General features: G+C 48.5%; 1 protein-coding gene across 5 annotated transcripts; it reads left to right on the top strand.

The window, feature by feature from the left end:
- The first annotated feature begins 670 nt into the window (after positions 1 to 670).
- On the top strand, positions 671 to 21480 carry PCYT1A (phosphate cytidylyltransferase 1A, choline). 5 transcript variants are annotated; one of them, XM_065073550.1, is made up of 10 exons: positions 704 to 814; positions 4721 to 4946; positions 8477 to 8617; positions 11363 to 11462; positions 13626 to 13742; positions 15166 to 15317; positions 16143 to 16221; positions 16957 to 17099; positions 18143 to 18331; positions 18909 to 21480. In XM_065073550.1, exons 3-10 carry the CDS (start codon positions 8501 to 8503, stop codon positions 19113 to 19115), a joined length of 1104 nt encoding a protein of 367 aa, XP_064929622.1. In that variant the 5' UTR covers positions 704 to 814; positions 4721 to 4946; positions 8477 to 8500; the 3' UTR covers positions 19116 to 21480. The 5 variants fall into 5 exon arrangements, with proteins under 5 accessions (XP_064929620.1, XP_064929621.1, XP_064929622.1 ...); XM_065073551.1 differs by having other exon boundaries at positions 795 to 836; XM_065073548.1 differs by lacking the exon at positions 4721 to 4946 and having other exon boundaries at positions 671 to 814.
- The last annotated feature ends 788 nt before the right edge of the window (positions 21481 to 22268 follow it).

Here is a 22268-nt window from a genome sequence, read left to right as displayed (position 1 = left end):
TATTTGTTTGAAAGCGGCTTCCCCTCCTTTTCCTCAGATGGGGAATAGAGGGTGACTTACCCGATTGCTTTGTCCCTGCCTGTGGCTGTCACTTGTTAATGGCGCTGCAGAGGGGAGGCGATGGTGCTGTTTGGTTTGTGCGTGAAACTGGGAGTGCAAGTTTTGGGCAACAGTAAACCCTCCACATAAGGCACTTGCTAGAAGATCATATACACCCACAGGCTAATTTCGAGGCTTTTGTTTAAAAGTCGTGGTGATTAAATCACGATTTTTCACCTTGTGCTCACTCTGAAGCCTTTCGTTGTATGGAGCAGGTTCGAGTCCGTGATTGTTCCGCTCCAGCCACCCTTGGCCATGACCTGGGCTGGGTAACAGGTGCTGTGTTTTCCCTAGAGAAAAACCAAGCAGCTGCTGAAGCAATAGGACAACACCAGCTGTGCAATGCGAAGGGCTGAGGCAAAGCTGCCGTGGTGCGTAGCAGCTCTGCGGGTGCTTGGCTTCCCACTTAGTGCCCGCAGTTTATATTTGACACGTGAAGGGCCGCAGGGCAGGGTTGTGGCCGCAGCAGCAAACCGCTGCTGGGCCCCGGGCCAGGCGCGGAGCCCCGGGGCACTATCGACCCCAGGAGACCGGCCCCAGGGAGGGCGGGACCCGGTGCGAGCCGGAACGAAGGTTCCGGGCGCGGTTTCCCGGGGCGCGGCCGGTCCCTTCCTGCCGCCCCGGCCCGACACGCAGCGGCTCCGCCCGCCGCCCCGTTGGCGTTGGCGAGACCGGGGCGGGGCCGGCGCCGGGAGCGGCTCCGGCGGCAGCGGAGGTGCGAGCGGCTGGCGGCGCTGGTAGGGGGGAAGCGGGGGGGCCGTTGGGGTCTGTGGCGGGTCCTGGGGTGGCTGTGGGGGCTGACACTGCTGTAGGAAACGATTACCTTGCCAATAGAATAGGCCCAGGCGGGATCTCTCAGCAAAGCTTATTTTATGAAAGACTTTGCAAGACCGGGTGTTCTACCTGAGGGTAGGCACACGGAATAGGGCAAAAAGCCCCTGCTTATATCCCCCCCAAATCCCGGCTGCAAATTCCCTCCCCTGTTCCCTACTGGTTGGTACTTCAGGGTTTACAGACTAACCGACCCTACCTCGGTTTACCCGTCTCATTCATCTAATTCTAACAACCCTCTTCCCCTTATCAGTGTATTTAAAATACGGATTCCTGGCTCCTTGGCCAATCTTCCCCCTGGATGGACTTTTAAAATACAAATATCAGTATGTATTCCAGGATTAGCTCAAAGAGAGTTTGTTTTACATTAAGGATTCATAGTCTGATGTCTCTCAGTCTTTTCCCCCCCACGCTGGGGTCAGGCACCGGGTCCCCAGTTTTGTAAAAATGTCATTTGTTTGTTAAACGTGCCTTACAAGTGTGGGGGCTGTCCCTGGGGTGCAGGCACAGAGGGGTGCCCGGAGGCAGGTGTGGGGGCTTGGTTGGAGGCACATGAGGCAACCTGCCCCGGGGGCAGTCGAGGGTCCCTCCCCAGGGCTGCTGTCACAGCGGGGTGGCCACGGCACAGGGGAGCTTGGGGAGGTGCTGGCTGCTGGGGACATGGGGCGCTTGGCTTTGGGAAGGGGGCAGTGTCTGCTGGGGAGGGGTGTGGTAAGCTGCTTCTCCGTGGCAGGGGCTTGGGGACAGGCTGTGGCTCAGGCACGGTGCTGAGGGGTAGCAGGACTGGCTGTGGTGGGAGCAGGCTGAGAGGAGATGCAGCAGATGGTTTGGGAAACTTATGGAGGACACCCCCAAGGCTTAGAGCATGGGGGCTTTGGGAGCATCCCTGACCAAGGGGATGCAGCCAAGGCCTGGGCAGAGAGGAGCAGAACAACGAAGTGGCCCTGACTGCAGAGAAGGAAGGTGTGACCCAGCTGCTGCGCAGGCACACTCTCTCTAACCTGCTTTTTGTGTCCACCAAAGTACTGGCCACACTGATTAACCGTTTTGTAATTAGAGTCTGCAGGAATTCCAAGAGTTGTGATGCTCCTTGGTAGCCCTCGCTCGCTATGGAGGGAGGTGCAGGACACTGCAGGTGGCCTTCCCTCCTCTGTCCCCACCCTGTGCCATTGCAGCACCAAGTCTCCCAGCCTGCGGGGACAGGTCTGGCATGGTCAGAAGCAGGTTCTGGTGGGTTTCCATCTGTAGGTCTCCTGGGTCTGAGGACAGCCATGGTATTAGCTTTTGAAAATCAAATAACAAATGCCAGTGCTTTATTTCATGAAGGAATTTGCAGTATATACAGAATTATTAAAACTCATGACTTGGAAGTTTCTTGGTCCAAGATCTGGATTGTAATTCTCTTGAAATTAATGTAGAATGAGCCACAAACAATAGATGTTGGAGCAAGGATTTGGCATTGATGTGTAAACTTACTAAAGGAGGTTGCCTTCTGAAGTCTCAAAAGGCTCTGTTGTTAAGCCCTAGAAACGAAGACACAACTGAACACAAAAGTCAGGACGGAATGACCACCCATCCTTGTACTTTATTGTCCATGGGCAGGCTCCTAATCAGCCTTGATGTCCTGCATAAACCCTTCTCGTGCAGCTTCACTAACCGCAGCAGCAGAGACTTTGTTGCATGCCAGGGCACTTGGTGCCTCAGGGTTGTGGTGCACACAGAAGGGCCCTGAATTCATGGAGAAGGTCTTGCCAGCAGCTTCTCTTTTTTGTGTGTGTGGATTTCATAGCAGCGCTGCTCAGGTGATCACGCTGCGCTGTTTTCAGTTGTGGTGGTGTTAGGGCAAATTATCTTGAGCCATTTGGGACTTTGTTGGTGAAAAGCAGCGTCTTTTCATCAATTGCAGGATGTGGGTACCAGATCTTCTGCATGCTTGGGCTCTGCTTGAGCAAATGTTAGGGGATGCAAGGCTTGGGTTTTTTTTTTTAGCCAGTATAGCAAAGATCTGGATGCTGTTGGACCAGGTTGTAGCACTGACTGAACTGGATTCTCTTTTTATAGGTCCATGTGGCTATTAATATGCTGCAGGATGACTCCTTTTGCTCAACCAGAGGAGCTGAAGCAGCCTGCGTGTTAAGTATAGACAGGATTCTGCCTGCCAGCTCCTCCAGGAACCTTTATAAGGGGCTTGAGGGCTTAGACCATCTAGATAGAGCATCTGCTGACTACGAGAGCAGCCATGCTGGGGAGAGTCACAGGCTGGGTCGAAGCCATTAGCACTCAGCTTTTAAGCAGATGCTTTCAGTCTGGAGATTGGGGCAAATCTGGGCATCACAAGCCTGGGCTGGGAATGAAGTTGCCTTGGAGATTGGGCAAGATTCTTAAGCCTGGATTGAAGAGAGATCCTGATCTCTCCCAGTTATTATGTGCAGGTTAATCCTGATCTTGTAAACAGGCTTTCATCAGTTTCTCAAGGAGTCTGTGATGAGTCTTCTGTCATTAACCTTTTCTAAGTCTCTGTGTCTACAACAGATATCTACAGGGATACACACCAGTAAGGTCAATCATAAACTGGGGGCTGGAGGTGGGAGAGAACAGGGGGAAAAGATCTTCTCGCCATGACTGAGGAATGCAGGGTGGTTTGGGTGCTTTACAGCCTGGCAGGGGAATGATCTGAACAAGGGGTAATGGGTTCAAACTGGAACACAAGAGGTTCCACTTAAATTTGAGAAGAAACTTCCTCTCAGGAAGGGTATCAGAACACTGGAACAGGCTGCCCAGGTGGGTTGTGGAGTCTCCTACTCTGGAGACATTCAAAGCCGCCTGGACACCTTCCTGTGTAACCTCATCTAAGTGTTCCTGCTCTGGTGGGGGGATTGGACTGGATGAGCTTTCCAGGTCCCTTCCAATCCTTAGAATTCTATGATTCTGTGAAGTGACAGGGCTTCTTCCTTTTCCCTGAGGCTCTCGTTTACATGCAGTCCATGTGTCAAGGCATTTCCTCTCTGCAGACAGCTGGCAGAGTGCAAAGTTTAGTAGTATTTGCCTGCAGATGAGTCAGCAGAAGAGAAATATCTTGCTCTCGTAAAGTGGACTGATCTTGTAGTCAGAGCAGCACATGACAGTCACATCTGACTGTGCCAACACCTCCCAAGTTCAGAGGGATGACAGGGCAGCCTGGGAGCCGTGGGTGTCCGAGGGACCCCGCTGGTCCATCCTGTGCTGACTCGGAGCCCTGCTGGGAAATGCAGCAGCTTTGGGCTGGAGCGTTAAGTGAGTTGTTGCAGTAAGCTCTTGTTTTGCACAGGCTTCAAGTTTAAGTAGCAGGATTTATTTTGCCTCTGCAAGTGAAAAGCAGGAGAAGTGGCAGAAGAAATCCTACAGCTGCATGTAGATTTGCAGATAATATTCTTCAAGAAATTCCTCGGGACATCAAAACACAAAGAATGCAGGTGGGCCAGGTCCTCACACCATCAGTGTGCCTATGGTGCTGAAGTATCTCATCTGGTTCTCCAGTGTAGTGTGAGGCAGTCAGTTCTCTGGCACCCTCAAGGATAAATAAAAAATCAGTACTATCCAGTGAGATAAGGCTTTGGCGAAGCAAGAAGATTTGCTGCACTTATTCTGACCTTCTCCTTCTGGCAAAGGTGTTAACTTCAGTGTTGTGGTTAAAATCCAGCTCAGAGGATGGTGTAGTTCACTCACGATAAGGGAGAAGTTTTAAATTCCTTCCCTGCCTATGTGTTTTTTTCCTTTGTGGTAATCAATGCTTGTCCTTCTTCCCTTCCAGAAGTGGCTGTGTTTTGGTGGGAAATGACTTGAGCTTTGCAAGTATTACTCTCAGCAAAGTGCTGGATGATTTCTGAAGGCTGTTGTTGCAACAGTTTAAAGAAAACTCCTGTTCAACTGCTTCCCCTCCTTCATTCAGTATCTGCATTTGGGGACTGAAGAGTGATTCCCTGATTGTCTGGCAGTCAGCTGCTCCTCGCAGAGCCCGTTCAACACTCTCTCTCGAGGTGAGCTCGCTGGCAGATGATGCACAGCGCTTCTTTGATGCAGGATGTGCACTAAAGAAAGACGTTTCAGAAGCAAAACCCCCTAGTGTTTCGTCAAGTGGCGCAGGAACTCTGATTTGCCCGTGGCTTTGCCAAATGGGTCTCTTCTAACTTTGCTTCTTGTGAGTGGTTTCTCATAATCAGCACAGACTCAGTAATGGCCTTAGACAAAACAGAATGATGTTAGTATTTTACAGTAGGGCTTACTCTTCTGGTTATGCCTGGTTGTTATCTTGGAGTTTTTCAGAATGAACATTGAGAGGTATCTTCTCTTTCCCCTTCCCCATCTGCTGCAAATGTAATTAATTTTGGAAGAGTTAGTGTTTTATGCATGTGGGGAAGCAAAGCTGTGTGCTCATGTGTTACGCTCAGATACAGATGCTGGATCCCATTGTCAGTAGTTGTTTGGGATGCTATTTTAGTCATTTGGGTCAAAATGAAACATTCTAAGATTAGTAGCTTTGTCACAATAAGGTGTGGTTTGTTTTTAAAAACCTTCCCAGTTTTTGATGAAGGCAAGTTTGATGCTGGGAGGGCTCCCCAGAAACACGCTAGCTGTAGGATAGAGGTTTTAAAGCTCTGAAGAGTGGTAAAATGATTGTTTAATTTCTGCATTAATTTGAGTAATTAGCAGAGCTGCATCACTCATGAGGTGTCCAGCTCACCAGACACTGCGGAGGTTCCTCCAGCAATACCTATCCTGTAAGGTCAGAGCAGGTAGAGCGTATTTACACCATCCTCAAAGCAGGTTTCTCCCTTGGTACATCAGGTGGAGCTGCTGCCGCTTATCTAATACAGAGCAAATCTATTTGCTTAAGCTGTTGTTTGCCATCATTTGACTATGTATACCCTGAGAAGTGTAAAAGTGAGTTAGGGTGGAGAAAGGCAGATGGTGGGGTTGGAAGAAGCTGTTGAAGATTTCTCTGGGGCTCGGACAGTGCTGCTGTACATCAGCATAAAGCACAGTGCTGTAACCTGCAGTTTTTTGGCTGCCCCGAGCTCTGCACCCAGCAGCAAGACGCTGCCGATAACTCCGCAGAGAGCGTACTCGTGTGCGGAGCAGTCTGGTTGCTCCGATGGGCCAAGCTAACATGGCAAGAGCTTCCCCAGTTTGTGTGTGGAGGGGGCTGCGTCTGTGCTTCAGCACCAGCGTCTCTGCCAGTGGGTTTTAATGTTCTGCTGGGCACTGGGTCAAAATAACTGCGTTCAGCATGTTAACAGAACTTTTAATTCTCTCCGAAGTGAAGGCAAGCAAGTGGTCAGAGACCAACAGGTAACTTGAAGCACAGTGAAATTATTGTGACCAAATAACAAGAAAATCTGCTGCTGTTTCCCCCACTGTTTCCGTGAAAACTGGGGTTATGTGATCAGAGGTCTGCTGCTTTTTATGAACTGAATGGTTTCTGCTAGGGCCATGGTGGTGAAGTAAATAGCCAACACAGAGTGCTTATGAGATGGCACCTTGCAAAACCTGATAATTCCTTGTCATACCATGTGTTTTCCCAGGCGCACTCTGGAAGCTGCTGCACTTACAGCACAGATCTTGCCTGAAAGTTAAATGCATGTTTAGCTCTTTGAATACTAGAAGCTCAGGGCTGCAAACTCTTTTTGCCTGAGATTGCTTTTGCCCTTTTCCCATATGTTTGTCTCTCGTTAGGAAATAGTAAATTAATTACTGGAGGGGGGAAAACTCAGCAAACTTGACTCGCAGGCATTATGGAGTGAGTGCTGGATGACTCATGTGGTTCTGAAATGTCCTTGTGGCTGCTTTTCACTGTCACTTTTGTCTTCCCCCCCAATATTTTTTTGGCTACCCACTCACCTAAGCTTCTTTTTTCTTGTTCTTTGTGCGTTGTTATAGGTCTAGCAGAGCAGTTTGGGGTACCCATATGCGTGTAGCCCAAAACCAGTTCAGCTTTGTTTAGCCCTGATGCTGTTCATAAGGGATCATCTTGTTGATACAAGGTGGGGAGAGTGGTACATTCGTGTGTCATTAAACTGTGTTTGACTCCTTACTTCGGAACATTCCTCAACTTCGAGTCATTTTGGCTTCAGTGAGTCCAATCACTAAATGTGCTTCTTAATAGCTCTCTTTCACAAAGCCCACGCTTCTTGGTTGCCCAACAGCAGAGCTTCACCCAGCAGCCTTTTCTGGGGAGTTCCTGAGTCGGAACTCTTGGCAGGACTCCCTGCCGAGGAAGGGATGGTGTTCAGAGGGACATCTGCCCTTTCTCTACCTCATGCCCCACCTAACACGTTCCAGCGCACCCACTGTATATGGGTGGGGAGAAGTTTTAAATTCCACACCGTTTTTCTGATTAGGGTGTTGAGGCAGGCATGTAAGCACCGTTCTGGGCAGAGGGGTCATGCCGCTCTCCATGCAGCAGGTCAGGAGTGCCATTTGCTGCACTGGAGAGCTGCACCCTTCAAGTGAGCGAGAGATAATGCTGCTCTTTAGTTATAAACTTTGCAACTCTAGCACCCGTTTCTAACTCCTGCAGCAGCTGAGAAGGGAATGTTTGCTGCCACACCTTTCTATGAACCCCTGGATTTGCTTCAGCTGTGTGAAGTGCTGGGCCTCCTGGTCCTCCAGGGCTCTTGTGGAGAGATACAATGACTCCACCTCAAAAAGCGCAGATCACTTATTTCCAGATAGCTGTCACGATTTCTGTCCCAAACGGGTCATCTTATCTATTCATCACAGCAGCAGTTCAGCTGAAGCACCACTATTTACAGCCTGGTAGGTAAAGTGCCAGAACTAAGTGTGCCCGAATGTGGTGTCAGCAGCTGCTTCTCCATCGGCTGAGTCACCACTGCAGCGGGGACAGGGGACAGAAGGGGAGCGTGGTGGCCACTATCCCAAGGTGAGCTCTCCCCACCAGGGAGCTGCAGCTTGGTCTTACACAAACAGCAAAGCAAACCGCTGCTGGGTATTTAAGTTATAGCCATGGGTTGCATCCCTTCCCTCACCCTTATCCTTCTGCTTAAACCTGCTCCTTCCTCACTCAGGATTGTACAGGGATGCTGCACACCCACCAGTTCTCTTGTGGTGGGGGTGGGCACAGAAGGGTAGAAGAGTGTTTGCATTCATCAAAATGAGAGCTGGGGGAGGACTGAATGCAAACTGGGCATGCCTTAATCCTTAGGTTGCTTTTCAGGTACTAAAATAGCATAATTAGCCTTTTAGTAACTATCTATAACTTGCATCGCAACTCTCGTTTGAGTATCTCTCCAGCCAGCTGACTGCTGCACGCTTCTCTCTGCAGAACAGCTTCGAGTCGCATTAAATGATTCAGTATTCCCACCAGGCACTGTTTGTCAAGCCTTGGCAGCTGATGCCAAATACAACTGGCTAAGCCCCTTGTTAGGTGGCTGTGTCTTTGCGCTGACCTTCTGTATGCTGTGACTGCTGTTGGCTGATTCTGCTTTGCAAGAGCTGAGAAATATCTCCTTTTTTTTTTCCCCACCCCGCCTCCTTCATTTTGTTCCAGTTCTTAGTGGACGTGCTTGGCAAGATGGAGCCACCGACCTCGTCCAGGCTGAATTCCCGAAAGAGAAGAAAAGATGGATCTGGCCCCAATGGGGCGGCAGAGCTGGATGGAATCCCTCCAAAAATGTCCCGACGCTCATTTGTAAGTAAGCAGAGATAGGAGCTTTAGGTGCCTGTGAGATTAGGACTTTGAGCCGTAACAGCAGAAAGATAAATGTGATGTTTTTTCTGTGGACACAGAAAACAAGGGGGCGGGGATAACCAAGTGACAGCAGCTGTTCTTGCAAAGCCAGTTTAAAATCTTCCTTTGTTCATACTAATAACATACTTACAACGTGCGCTTAAATTAGGTCTGAGGCAAGCATCGCTAAGCTGCTTTTGTGGAGTGTCCGACTTGTTTGTAGTAACTTAAGCTGAACCCAAACAGGCATGAGTGTAGATATCCATTGAGAAATAAGCATTCATTTTGCACAGGTGGGTTTCCAACAGGAGTGGGAAATAACCAGACAAGTGTGTAACAACTCGTGCACCTTGTGGAAAGCAGTTCTGTGCAAGTCAGGGGAGCTGCTGGAGGGTCTGAAGTCTATAAGCACCCATAGAACAGAGTTCAGTCTATTGAATCCATGCTCTGAAACGCTGGGAAGATGACTGTTTGATTCTCTTGATATGGCAGGAGACTGCGTTTATGCTGCTGGTACTTTGGGAGCGTTCAAATAAATAAACAAAAGGACCAAAGGATTTCTCCTTCTAGATCAACCTTGGGATGGCTTTGACTTGTGCAGTCTCTTCAAAGGGACTTAGTGACAGCGCTGGTGTAAAGGGCTGACTTTAAGTATTGCTTACCACAGTTGCAACGATGGGCTTTTTGCAGCTCTTCTCTACCCTCTTCCTGGAGCTGTCCCACATATCGTGTGCTTTAGTTGCTTTTCCCTTATCTCTGTCAGAAGCCAGCTACCATCCCTGCCACGTTGTACTGGGGTCATAGTCCTTGGCAAAATACAGTGGCACGCTACAGCTTTCCTCTTTGATAACGACGTTTTGCTCTTCAGAAGAACATGAGTCCTGTCCCAGAGCATTTGACAGGGGGCAGCACCAGCAGTGAGAATTGGGGAGGCAGGCACTGGGGATGGAAGACTGAGCTGTTGTGTGACTTATCCCAGAGAGGCTGAATATCTTTCACTGTCCCACCCTGTCACTCTTAGAGACCCCACACGTTTCACTAAGGAGAGAGAATCACTTGCTCTTCAAATTGGCATCTGTCCTGTGTTAGAAATAAAGCATCTATTTATGAACAGCACAAGATAAGTAATATCTAGACTTTTTCTAAACTTCCTGGCTGTTTTTTAGCCACAGGGCTAATGCAGACCTCTTGATGAAAAATTTCCTTTTTCTTCCTTTTGTGAAAGATTTGTTTATTATAGCACGAGTAATAGTGTTGCCTGTGACATTCCCTGGAAGCCTTTAGCACTCCCAACTAACCGGCTGGCCAGCAGCGTTCCCCTAAAGTGGTGGGGCTCAGCAGCAGATGGTGGTAACAAACCTGCTGACACATAAACCTGTTGTATTGTGCACATCAGGTTGAGTCCTGACCCTCACAGGTGCTGCAGAGGGAGGGCAGAATTCTGGCAGGAGCTTTCGGGGACATTTTTCTGCAATCCTCTGGTCATTTTTTTGCTTTTATTCCTATCTTCCTATCAGGTATGTGCCAACCAGAGCACAAGGAGTCTGATTTTCTTCGCAAGCCACAGATAGAATGGCAGTGATGAAATGAGAGACCTGCTGGCCCTGCCTATCAGTAGGGATCGTGGTAAAGGAGGTGCTGTGTGAATCGTGGGGACTACAGCCTCAGTCAGTTAAGGAGGATTTTCAGCAGTATCAGTCTGCTTGAATGTATTGGCCAGTAGTTGCTTTCCCGTGCACTTCACTCTGAGCACTCTAGTAAGAAATGATATTAGCACTAATAGCTGTGGTGTATCTGGTCGCAGTGGTGCTGGGCACCATGGCAGGATGCTGCAATGGGCCATGAAGCCAGAGAGGAAACTGCTGAGTAGCTTTTTGCAGCTTAAAGGTTTTATCGCAAGCTTGTTTCCTAGTGTTCTGGCTCAGAAAAGAGACATCCATTGCTTCTCCATGCTTTCTAGCTAAAAGGAAATCCATAGAATCATAGAATGGTTTGTGTTGAAAGGGACCTTAAAGACGGTCTGATTGAGCTGTTTGTTCTGTTATGGGAACGCGAGATGTTTTGCTTCCATTCAGATGAGACCAGAAACAATACCTGGATTTCAGCTGCTGGTTAAACATTCTGCTGTGGTTAAGCTAGCAGATTAGAGGGCATTTTCTGTAGCAGTTAGAAATATTCTGCCACAAATCAAGGTCGGTTTCTCACTACATATGACTCAGAAACGTGTGATGATACACACATTCTCTGGAAATTTGTGCTGTTGGTGGTGTCACTCTTCTGCTGGTTCATATATGCAAATTGAGGAGCTGTTACAATTTGCACATCACAGCAAAGTGATGGTCTTGTCCAGGTGAACATAGCTGGAGTCGTGACAGTGACGTTTGATGAACCTTGGCTTGTGCTGCTGTGAAATGGTGTTTATCAGAAGCCTGGTTTTACCAGAGCTGAGCCTCCAGTTTTTCTTGGGTCTAGTATGACTACCACCTCCTTAACCTGACTTCTCTTTCTCTCCCTCTCTAAACTCAGGCTCGTCACCCTGCAGGGCTTTTTTGAGGTTTGACACTAATTAGTCTTTCAGTACATGTGTTTGAATCGTGCACAGACACAGTGAGTCATGCAGTGACTAGGATGCTGCGGTCACTGTGCTGCCCCTACGTAGTGCCCTCACCTTTGCCTTCTCACATCCAAAATTCTCCGTCTGTTTAGGGACTGAGGGAACCAGCTCCATTTTCAGATGAAGTGGAAATCGATTACAGCAAGCCGTACGTCAGAGTAACATATGAAGAAGCGATGAGAGGGACCCCTTGTAAGTAAAAACCAGACTGGAAACGTTGTATAAATGTTGGGTTGGGAAGGGACGGGTATGATTTTTATATCTCTGAGACCAAACCACCCTTGTGTGTCAGACCAGGTTTGCAACCAATGACTTAGTTAATGCTTTGATGATTAGATAACTGTTCCCATGTGAAGTTAGGCCTGCCAGTACAACTGAAATCGGAGCCTATGTGTGTAAGGATCTGTATCTTCACCAGTAAGACTATTTGAAGCAAATAGATATTTGTGTTTTGGCTCTTCCAGTGCTACTGACCGTTATAGAGTAGTATCAGAGTTGAACATTTTTCTGTACTACTTTGTCTGAGGCAGCTTAAAGTTAAGCATTTTAAAAGTAATCTCCTCTGAAACTTCAAAAGAGTGAGTAAAACCAACATACATCTTTGTCCATAGTGTCCCATTCTAGCCTGGATTTGAATTAAAGTCAGTATCATTAAACACAGTAGGCCAGCCTCATGACAAGAACATGTCCTTTTATTCTCTAAAGCAGGCTGAGAGAAACACTGTTCTGTTTGCAAGTCCAAAGGAGAGGCAGAGGCAGGACTGACTCCTGAAGGGATGGCTGCCCTCTTGTGCCAGAGTGTGCAGATGGTGCTGTTGTACTTGGCCTCTCTGTTGTGGAAACCAAGACAATAAAAATGCTGCACTTCTACCTACCTGCCTGCTGCTGAGACATGAGCCAACTCAGATTGAGACCTGGTTGTGATTTCCCGCAGGATGTTCTAGATATCAGTGCTTTTTACAGTCTGCTTTAGTTTCCCAGCCGAAAGTCTCCAGAGCTTGCACAAAGGTCTCTGATTTGAAGCGTTGGCTCTCCTGCCTGCTGAGACTGAAATACACTGTGTGTGTCCTTGTTGCTGTTTATGCCTGTGCTAAGGAACTGTAGCTGCTGCAGGTGTGGAGGAAAAGGGAAGGATGTCCCAGCCAATTTCTGGAATGTGATTGCTCTTTACTACAAGGCCTGCCAGGACCAGCCCTCTTCTGGCACACAGAAAGCTTTTCCAATCTCAGCTGTCCAGATCCTTGGCTCTCCAGAGCCTCCTGGCATCTTCAGATTGAGGTGGATTTGCTGAAAAGTGGTTATAAGAGGCTGTCCTCAAACCATCTTCTCTGCTTGGCTTGAATTTAACAACCCTACCTTTGCATCAACACTTCCTCTTGCTGCCTCCAAGGTCTGGTCTCTAGGTGTCTTCAGGGCCCTCCCAAGACCCGTGGGGTTTCAGTTCTCCTGTTTGGTCTTCTCTGCTCCTTCCTCACCGCAGCTCTGGTGTGTCTCTTTTGCCTGAACTGGGCCAGAGAGCAGCAGGCTCTTGTTGGATAATGAGGATGTGTGGCTTTCTGTTACCAACAGCAAGAGAGCTGGAGTCCTCTGTGATCCCAGGAGTCAAGGAGCCTCAAGCTATTATGTGACAGTGTTAGACTATGTCACTTCACCTCTGTGCTGACCTCAATGAGAAGAACTTCATTTTCTCCTGACATAAGTGGCCCAAGCAAAACTTTGTTGCTCTTTATTTATCTCTGGATTTAGCTGATAGTGCCAGCAGTTGAGCAGAATTTCTTTCAATAGTCCAGCTGGGGTTGTGGATACACTCACACACTTTATGGGCCTGGGGGAGCCAATGATGCTGGTGGGAAATCAGGACGGTCTGGTCCCTCAGCCAGACGGGTGGCTGTGGCAGCGGGCTGCAGAGCAGGATGCTGAAAAGGTCTTGAGATGCCATCCTGGCTGACAGGGAAATTTGGCACTTATGAAACATTTTGGCCAGTTCCTCTCTGGTAGCTCACTGCTGTGCAAAAAGTTAATGCTGCATTTGGATTTCCATAGAAAGGAGATGTTCAGGGTTTGCTTTCCACTTGGTCTCCCTTCACCTCGTTTCGATGGATGTGTGGTAGGTTTCAAGCCTGTCTTTGTACATGGTTATATTTAATTTCTGTGCTCAGCAGCATTTGTTTCCATGTGGGAAGGCAGAGAGCCGGCTGCTGCTCTTCACAAATCTTTCCTGGCTGCAGATCTGCATTCTGCCAGTTTTCTGCAACGCCCTCATGAATTTCAGAAGGTCTCCAAATGCGGGCATGAGCAGCAGCTGTTTCTCCAGGAAGGCATCTTCACAAATGTCTCTCTGTCTCTTTGGCACAGCGGATCGCCCTGTCAGAGTTTATGCTGATGGAATATTTGACTTGTTTCACTCTGGACATGCCCGGGCCTTGATGCAAGCAAAGAACCTCTTCCCAAACACATACCTCATTGTCGGAGGTAAGAAATGACCCTGTTGACTTTGGCTGTCGTAGGAGTACAGTTCACCTCCGTCCGTGGTTGTGCATACAGATGGCATAGAGGGGTTTTTGTATTTATGGCTTCAGCCAAGCCTCCTTCAAGAATATAACAGTGGAAAAAGAAACCCGTTTTTTTCTGGCCAGGCAGTGCCCCTGTGCCCGCACCGTCACCCACCTTAGACACGTCAGGCTGTGCATGTTGTCTGTCCAGAGGTGACCTCTGGTCGGGCTGCATAATGATGTTAAAGTATCGGAGCTGAGAATGCCTTTAACTAGTTTTCTCAGCTACCATTAGCTTCTTGAAGCAAAATGAAACTGATCCTGCAGCAGGGCGAATATAACGTCTTTGTGGGGTTTGTTTCCTTATCACAGTTTCACTCGCTGCCGAGGGGATTTTTGTAGTGGTGCTTCTGCATTTTTCGTGCGTGTCGGGAAGGGAGGGAAGAGAACTGAAATAGTTGTTCCAACCTACAAAATGGTCTGAGCTTAGAAGTCTTGCAGGCAGAAAGACATCCCCATGTACAGAAATGTTGTACATTGAACAGGAAAATAACTTCAGGTCAAACCGTTAATGTGTTATTGTAGCAGTGTGTGTAACCACACTCTCTGCCTCTGGTGAGGAGGTGGAGGGCGATGAACTGCTCCCCTTGCACCAGGACATGAGACAAGAGGCCACAGCCCAAGTGAACATAAGCTCCAAGCTGGAAGCAATCTAACCCGCTCTTTATCATCTGTTTTGTAAATAAGTCCAATACCAGTGAGACTGGTAATGCCTTGTTTACTTTTGAGTCTGATAACCAGATAAAACTCCTTCCTTCTCAATGTCTTACATTGCAGATTATGAACAGTTGTTCATTTACTTTCCCATAGAACATCAAAATTAAGCTAACTTGATTTGCTGTGAACTCACCCCTTGTTTTAATACATCCTTCTACGAACTAGACTGTGGTATGGCGGTTTATGAAATAAGGAGCATAGGGAATGTTGGGTTGTTTGTTTTGTTTTGTTTTTTCACGGGCTTCAGTTTCCAAGCCTGAGACATTCATAGGTTAATAAGCATGTTTCTGCCCAATAGAGCCCCAGGTGCCATTTCGTACAGGAGAATTATCTTCTGTTTTCTTGGTAAGCATTGCAGGCTCTAGAGACTTTGAGAGCTTGGAGTGTAGGTCCCCAGCTTGGGCAGAAATCCCCCAAACAGCCTGTCTAGAATTGTTCAGGAGGTTATTGTCATGCACCACACTCTGGTGCTTTGTGGCTGGAAGAGCTGGGTTTGAAAGTGCCGGCACCGGCCTCCGACAGCAGCTGAAGCCGCCTGGCTTAGCAGGGGAGTGTTCAAGCCCTTTTGCTATAAAGCCTTGGGGTAAGAACCTCATGCTCACTCTTCTCTGTGCCTCTTTCTTCAGTCTGCAGTGATGAGCTAACCCATAACTTCAAGGGCTTCACAGTAATGAATGAAAACGAGCGGTATGACGCTGTGCAGCACTGTCGCTATGTGGATGAAGTGGTGAGAAATGCGCCGTGGACGCTCACCCCCGAGTTCCTGGCAGAGCACAGGGTAATTTGTGACACCTGATCCCTTCTGAATTTTGATTAGCTTCTGCCTGTGCTTGCTATTTACAGCAAGAATTCATCCATGGGGGTGACCTCTGTCTAAGCAACCCTTTTCTGTTGAAACTCCTTAAATATAGAATGACCTGGGTTATGGGAATCGAGTGGGTTTCTTGGGAAACCAGAAGCATTTGCTGAGCTGGCAGGTACTGTTAAAGTAAGGTAGAGATTGTGACATGGTGAAAAAACCCAAGAGGGTTCTCACTGCTCCCTGGGAAGTTAATGCCGGCTACAGATTGGTGTGAAACACGCAACAGGGAGAAGTTAACGTGGGCTGGAGGAGGGGATTTCTGGAGGGCATCTGGTTCAACTCCCTGCTCACAGCGGGAGCAGCTTTAGATCTATTAATACATCAGCTTCCCTGGAGCAGGAGACCAGGCAAGCTGTCTTGAGAGTCTTTCATCGTCTGGTAAGGTAAAGTGAAAGGAGTCTCTGACACCTGTTGAACTGCTTTGGGAAGTGAAGGAGTCTCTGGGGAGTTTGCTTAGTTTCCCCTTGCTGCCATTAACAAGCCATTTCTCTGTGAAAAACTTTAAACAGCTGTGTCCTTAGTCCCAGCCTTTCCTCTCTGACATGTGCTTACAACATTGAAATGCAATTGCCAGTGAGAACTTGGGGCTGCTCTGTGTTGCTTTTCAACAAAGTGTGTCTTGCTGTTCTCTATCATTCCCCTGTGTGGAGGTGTTGAGCAAGAAGTTACATCCTTTGACAAAGCAGGAGACCTGCATGTTCAAGATAAAATGTTGACTCACGCTGCATTCTTAATTTTCAGATTGACTTTGTTGCACACGACGACATCCCTTATTCTTCGGCTGGCAGCGATGATGTTTATAAGCATATAAAAGAAGCAGGTGGGTCTGGGTCACGTTCTCCAGGGCTTCTTGTCAAAGCTCTGCTGTAGTTTCTCCTGTATGGCAGGATTATGTCTGGGGAAGTGGCAGTTGCCCTCTTGGGAGCAAGCCCAGGAGGCTCTGAGGGCGGGGAGAAGCTCAGCTTTGGACCCTACTTCATAAGACTGGGACTGTTCCATGTCCCAGGCAAGGCGTTGCCCAGCATAAATTCCTGCTTCCAGTCTAGTTATTGTGATTGAATTAACAGCCACCTTTTGAAAAAATACGGCGGTTTGGCTCACAGATTGAAAATCTTGTGAATTCAGCAGAGTGGCTCCTTTAGCTGTTTGCTGTAAAACTCAATGAAGATGCAGTTTACTTAAATCTATCCAAACCCAGCCGTCAGAGTTTGTTATATTTCCAGCCACTAAACTGTAAAACCCCTTGTCCTGTCCTTGTCACCACACAATAATATGTGCAGTGGGATATAGTCAATAGTCTTTAAACCAGCTATAGGGAAGAGCTTTTCATTAGAAAACACAGTATTTTGACGTGGTTTGGTTTTACTTAAGCCTTCCTCATAGTCCCAGAAAGGAGGACCATGATACTTTTACATTCAAGGACAAAGATGTGGTGGTGTGAGGACAGTTAGAAAATGAGCTCTTGGCAGGAAAGGTTGTTTTCTAATAGAGGTGGCAGCAGCTTTTTGCCACGTGTCTTGCTACAGCTGTCCTGGGTGCTCTTCCCCAACTGTAGGCATGTTTGCACCAACTCAGAGGACTGAGGGCATCTCAACGTCAGATATCATCACCCGGATCGTGCGGGACTATGATGTTTATGCCAGACGGAACCTGCAGCGGGGCTACACAGCTAAAGAGCTCAACGTCAGCTTCATAAACGTGAGTTGAAGTGTGTTTCATCACGAGCTGCATGAAGCAGAATCTTAAAGAGTGTAGAGCTGTAGAGTCTTGTCTAGTGGTAGCACAGGCCTGCCATGTGCCAGTAAAAGGCCAGTCTGCAGTTGCACCAAACAGTGTCCTTGGAGCAGATATTACACTGGTTCTATCCCTGGGACCCACCCAGAGGAACTTGGATTTTGCTAATACTGCTCCATTGTCACAAATGTCTTGGTGACATTTTACCTGTTGACAGAACTGGAGATGATGGCGAAATGTTTGTTTTCTTGAATTGAATGAAGTGTGGGTTGTTCTTGGCAGCAGCTGCTGTGTCTCATCTCTTTCCTCTTCCGTCAGCCACCTTCCTAAGGTAGAGTTATTTGTTAGGATAAAATCTGATCCTGTTCTTGCTGCACTGTTCCCTTCCTGGAGCTGCAGGAGCGGCAGTGCTTGAGTAGGAGAGAAGGGTGTGCGCTGATCCTGTGCTGAACAGCTCTAACCCACAAGCAGAATACATGGCACAAGGCATTTTTCATGTTGGAAGTAAAGTAGTAAAAGTAGTAAACTTTTTTTTTTATCACTCAGATACTATGCCTGTTTTTTAAAATACAATTAAATACAAAAACAAAACAGGAGAGATAATGTCTGCTTGGCCTCTCTTTGGCATTCAACTCTGTTTAAAAACACCCAGCAAAAAGACTTGTGCTTTTGTGATATGCAAAGAGACCTACAGCAGGTCACTCAAATCTAATCTTTATACTGTATAAATATTTCCCTCTTCCATACACTGCTGTGAGATAGTGCTTATCTCTGGGTTTAGTCTCGCTTCATGTGCTGTGCTTGTGCCTGCCACAAAACATCTCGCAGCCCCACTGGGTGTCTGCCGTTTAGTCTAGAGAAGAAGTGTCACTGAAGTAAAGGAGAGGTGTCACCAAATTAATGGAGATGCTGGGGCTTAAGCAGCAGTTCAGTGCAGTGACACAGAGCAGAGGTGGTCGTCACTCAGATCTGGTGAGCTGTATTCTGACCCACCACTTTCTGTGCAGGAGAAGAAATATCACCTCCAGGAACGTGTGGATAAGGTGAAAAAGAGGGTGAAGGATGTAGAGGAGAAGTCAAAGGAATTTGTCCAAAAAGTGGAAGAGAAGAGTATTGATCTCATTCAGAAGTGGGAAGAGAAGTCGCGGGAGTTCATCGGCAATTTCCTGGAGATGTTTGGCCCGGAAGGCGCGTTGGTAAGGAGCTGCTCTGGGGAAAGGGGGCTTTGGAGAGCTCGGCACTTGTAGGGCTTTTGGAGCCCATGCTCTGCAGAGCAAAGGTTTATGGTTTGTTGCAGTGCTCAATGTGCTGCCAATCTCTAGATGAGCTGTCCCAGGCTTGGGCAGCCTGTTTACAGGGAGCCCTCAGCCTTGCCGGCTGGATGAAGCCAGTTACAGCTGTAGCGTGACAAGTCCCCATGTCCCACAAGCTGGCCTGTAAACTCCAGCTTGTGTCCTGCAGGCCACCAAGCAGCCAGGAGATTGACAGTCGCTGTGTCACCAGACTGGGATGAGTCTGAAGCTCCTTGGTTTTGCCAGGCTCTCCTGTGCTGCTGAGAAAATATCACAGGCACTTCACATTAGAGGTGCCTGAAAATGAGTGATGATTCCACTGTACACAGTTCCCAAAGGCTACAGTGATGCTTGGGTTTTTTCTGCTCTTACATTGCATGAAGCTTTGAAGGGACACATCAAGTGCTGCACAAGCTGTAAGGAGTGTCTGTTTCCATTGCTGTTTGAGCCATGCTAACTGTTTTCCTGCTTCCATCACTAGAAACACATGCTGAAGGAGGGCAAGGGCCGGATGCTGCAGGCCATCAGCCCGAAGCAGAGCCCCAGCAGTAGCCCCACTCACGACCGCTCACCATCTCCCTCCTTCCGCTGGCCATTTTCCACCAAGACTCCTCCTTCTTCGCCAGCCAACCGCTCCAGGAACGAGTCTGCAGTCACATACGACATCAGTGAGGATGAAGAGGATTAAGCTACCAGCTGGGATTTGCTGCGAGCCACTAGTCGCCAAATCCTAAGTCTGGACCCACTGGGGAACTCTAAATGAACAAGAGAGCCATAGGAACAGGGCTGATGGTGAGCACAGGGCCTTGGAGGCACCCGTTGCTCTTAGCAAGGGCTGCTGCCTGGAAGCACATTCAAACCTCCTCTCCCTTCTCCTCCCCAAATCCCTTTTTTTTTGTTTACATTCTAATGGTTTCCAGGGGGAAGATGGTTTTTCTATTTTAAGAAAATACTCTTTTAAAGCGCAAAGAATAGCACTCAAGCGTCGCTTTTGTTTTGGTTTCTTTTCCCCTGTTAAACCTCCAGGCAAGAGGGAGAGTGGGAAGATCCATCTGTCCCTTCTTTCCTTCACCTGCTCCGTCTTATTCCTCCCCAACCCCAGGCAGTATCCATGCCGCTGCCAAACAGAAGGTCCCTTGGTTCCTCAACCAGCGTGACCTCAAGAGCACGCAGGGAGCAGTGGTGTAGACAGGCTTCTAGGAAACAGAGACGTCTCTGCTGCGCTGGAGACGATAGGAATCTGTCCAGCAGACCCTGTAGTGCTTGTGCACCTCTTAGCTGAGCTTCCCAGCATGTTACAGTGAGGACGTCCTGGGATGCAGGAGTGTTGCACCCTGGAAGCAGTCACAGCACCATGGAGTCACACACCCTGTAAGCGTGCAGCATTCACAGCCTCAAATTATATGGGGGCTGCAGGGGAAAGGCCTTTCCAAGCTAAGACTGCTAAATCTTGAGTTAAAATTCAGGCCTCAGTTGCTGTTGGAGAGAAGAGGATGAATCTTTGCTTCGGGGCACATGCTGTCTATGCGTTTCCATGGGTGCATGAGAGCCCAGTTAGGAAATGATTGTCTGTACTCCTTTGTGAAGTTCCTTGTCCCAGTCTCTAGTGTGTAATAGGTTTTAATGTCTGTCCAAACAGCCCATCAACACTGTGCTCTGTGCATGTTTGTCTGTGTTTCAGTTGCTGTGCTCTGAGGGCTGGAGCAGTCCTTCACACTGGTGCCATGAAGTGGCTGCTGTAAGGACAAAACGTGAATTCGTACAGCCGGTTTGCTGTACCAGCCGTGTTGGGGTGTGCAGCTGGACAGATGAAGGGCATGTTTTACCCCAGTGAAGGGCCCCAGCCCTGTGTGACAGTTACCCCGCTTGTGCAATAAAGGCACAAACCTGTGCCTGCTTGCTCCGCTCCTTGAGGTGGGCCAGAAAGAGCGTCAGAGAGGGCTGCAGCTTTTTAAGATTTTAAACGTGTAATCTACTCTCTTGAAATCATGGTCCAGGTCATGCCTGTTGTCGTGTCTGTAATAAACGCTGAGCTCTGTGGGCAGTTGCCCTCCCCATGCCACGTGCCTGTGCACAGAGTAGCTCCGTGCGCTCTGTCCCAGCAGCCAGCGCTGGAGGGACTGGACTTGCTGTCCCGTAGCTGCAAAGCTCCCCCTTGCTTTTCTGGTTTGCCTGTGATACCTGCTGTCTCCAGGTAGAGCTGCTGGGCTGAGTTGCCTGTATCCTCCTGCGATGCTGGGAGCAGGGGACAGCTCGGAGCCCCGCCAGTGGTGCTGCAGGGAGGTTTTCAGAGCAGGATGTGGGCTTCAGGGGGCAGTGGTTGCAAGGAGGCAAATCATCAAGTACCGGCACAGGCTCTGCAGGGTGCGATGCTTCCAGGGGACTCAGGCTCTATGGTGGGAGCAGCCTGCTGCTGCTTCTTCACAGCTTTTATCTTGCTGATTCTTTGTCATGCTGCCCAAAGGGCTTGACAGGGCCTCTGTGCTTCTGTTGAGGCCAGAACCAGTATGGGAAAGGGTATTTCGGGGATTCTTCATCTGCCACTTGGACCTCGCTCAGTGGGGATGTGGACGGCTCTGGGAGCATGGCTGGCTGCTATGGACTTTAAGCTGTAAAGAGCAAATAGTGGTCACTTGGTAGAAGCCAGTCGTTAATCCCCTGGTTTATGAATGGTAGTGCATTTACATTGGGTCACCCACATTCTCTCTTCCCTCATCCTCCCCACCTTCCCTTCCTTACCCTTCCATCAGTATGGGTGTTGCTTTCCTTTCCTGAGCTGGGTCACAGGCCAGGCTGCTTTAGAGCCTTACTACTGTTTTAAACACAAGTTATGCAACAGTGTTCTGTAATTTTGGATAACAATGGTGTTTTGGATGGTGCTTTGTTCTGCAGAGACCTTAACATATTTTTTGGTCCCTCTGCAAAACCTGGGTGTTTGGTAAGAAGTCAGCCATGGTTTTACATGTAGCTTGGAATCACAGAGCTGTTCCTTGTAACAAATAATCCCTGCTTCCTCCTTGCACTTAAATTAAAGTGGACACTTGAATTCCAAACTTGTCTTTTTTATTTCTTTTTCCTTTTTTTTTTTTTTCTACTTTTATTTTTTGTTTCCTCCTGCATTGCTGGACCAGCCTCATCTCCGGCACTGCCCTGTCCTGTCAGGAATCACAGAACACACCTGCCCTGACATGATTTTGTGCATTTTACAGGGAGTTGAGACTTCATTGTGTGGTCTGGTTCTTGTAACTGGAGGCAGGTGCTGAAAAAGTGAAAACACTTGGCAGTAGCGGTGACTTTGGTGGGACAGACCCTGTGTCTTTCCCCCGCCCTCAGGGAGGGTTCACTGCCTGGGCTCCCTGGTGTAAAGGTGCAAGTTTCCTACCTGCCGCAGGTAAGGAGCTGGGTCTGTCTTTCTGACAGGGAGGGGGGACGAGTCCCAAATTTTACCCCTTGCTTGGGTGTTGCATCTTGCCAAAACCATGAGATCACTGGGTCCCAGCGCTGCTGCCGGTGCCTAGAAAGCTGTGTTGAGAAGCACCGTGTGCTGTTGCCAGTAGTCTGCCAAATTTGGCAATCTCATAACAAAAATCACCACTGCATCTTCCAGCTGAGCAGTTTTGTTTGATCACAGCCACCTGCGGAAAGCTGAGAGTCACTTTTCCCTCCTCTTCATGGGGTGGAAAACTTGCTGTTTTCCCAAAATAAATCAATAAAGTTGGGAGCTTTGGTTTTCTGACTCTTCGCTTCCCCAACGTGTCACACCGGCCAGAGGTGTTATGGTGTGAGAGCAGCAGGGTCCAGGCCCAGGGAAGCTCTGGCGATGCCCAGCAGCAGGCTCTGG

Source organism: Columba livia, chromosome 9, assembly GCF_036013475.1.
Source record: "Columba livia isolate bColLiv1 breed racing homer chromosome 9, bColLiv1.pat.W.v2, whole genome shotgun sequence".
NCBI classification, from domain to species: domain Eukaryota; kingdom Metazoa; phylum Chordata; class Aves; order Columbiformes; family Columbidae; genus Columba; species Columba livia.
The sequence above is the reverse complement of the archived record's forward strand: the minus strand, read 5'-3'. Positions and strand labels throughout refer to the sequence as shown.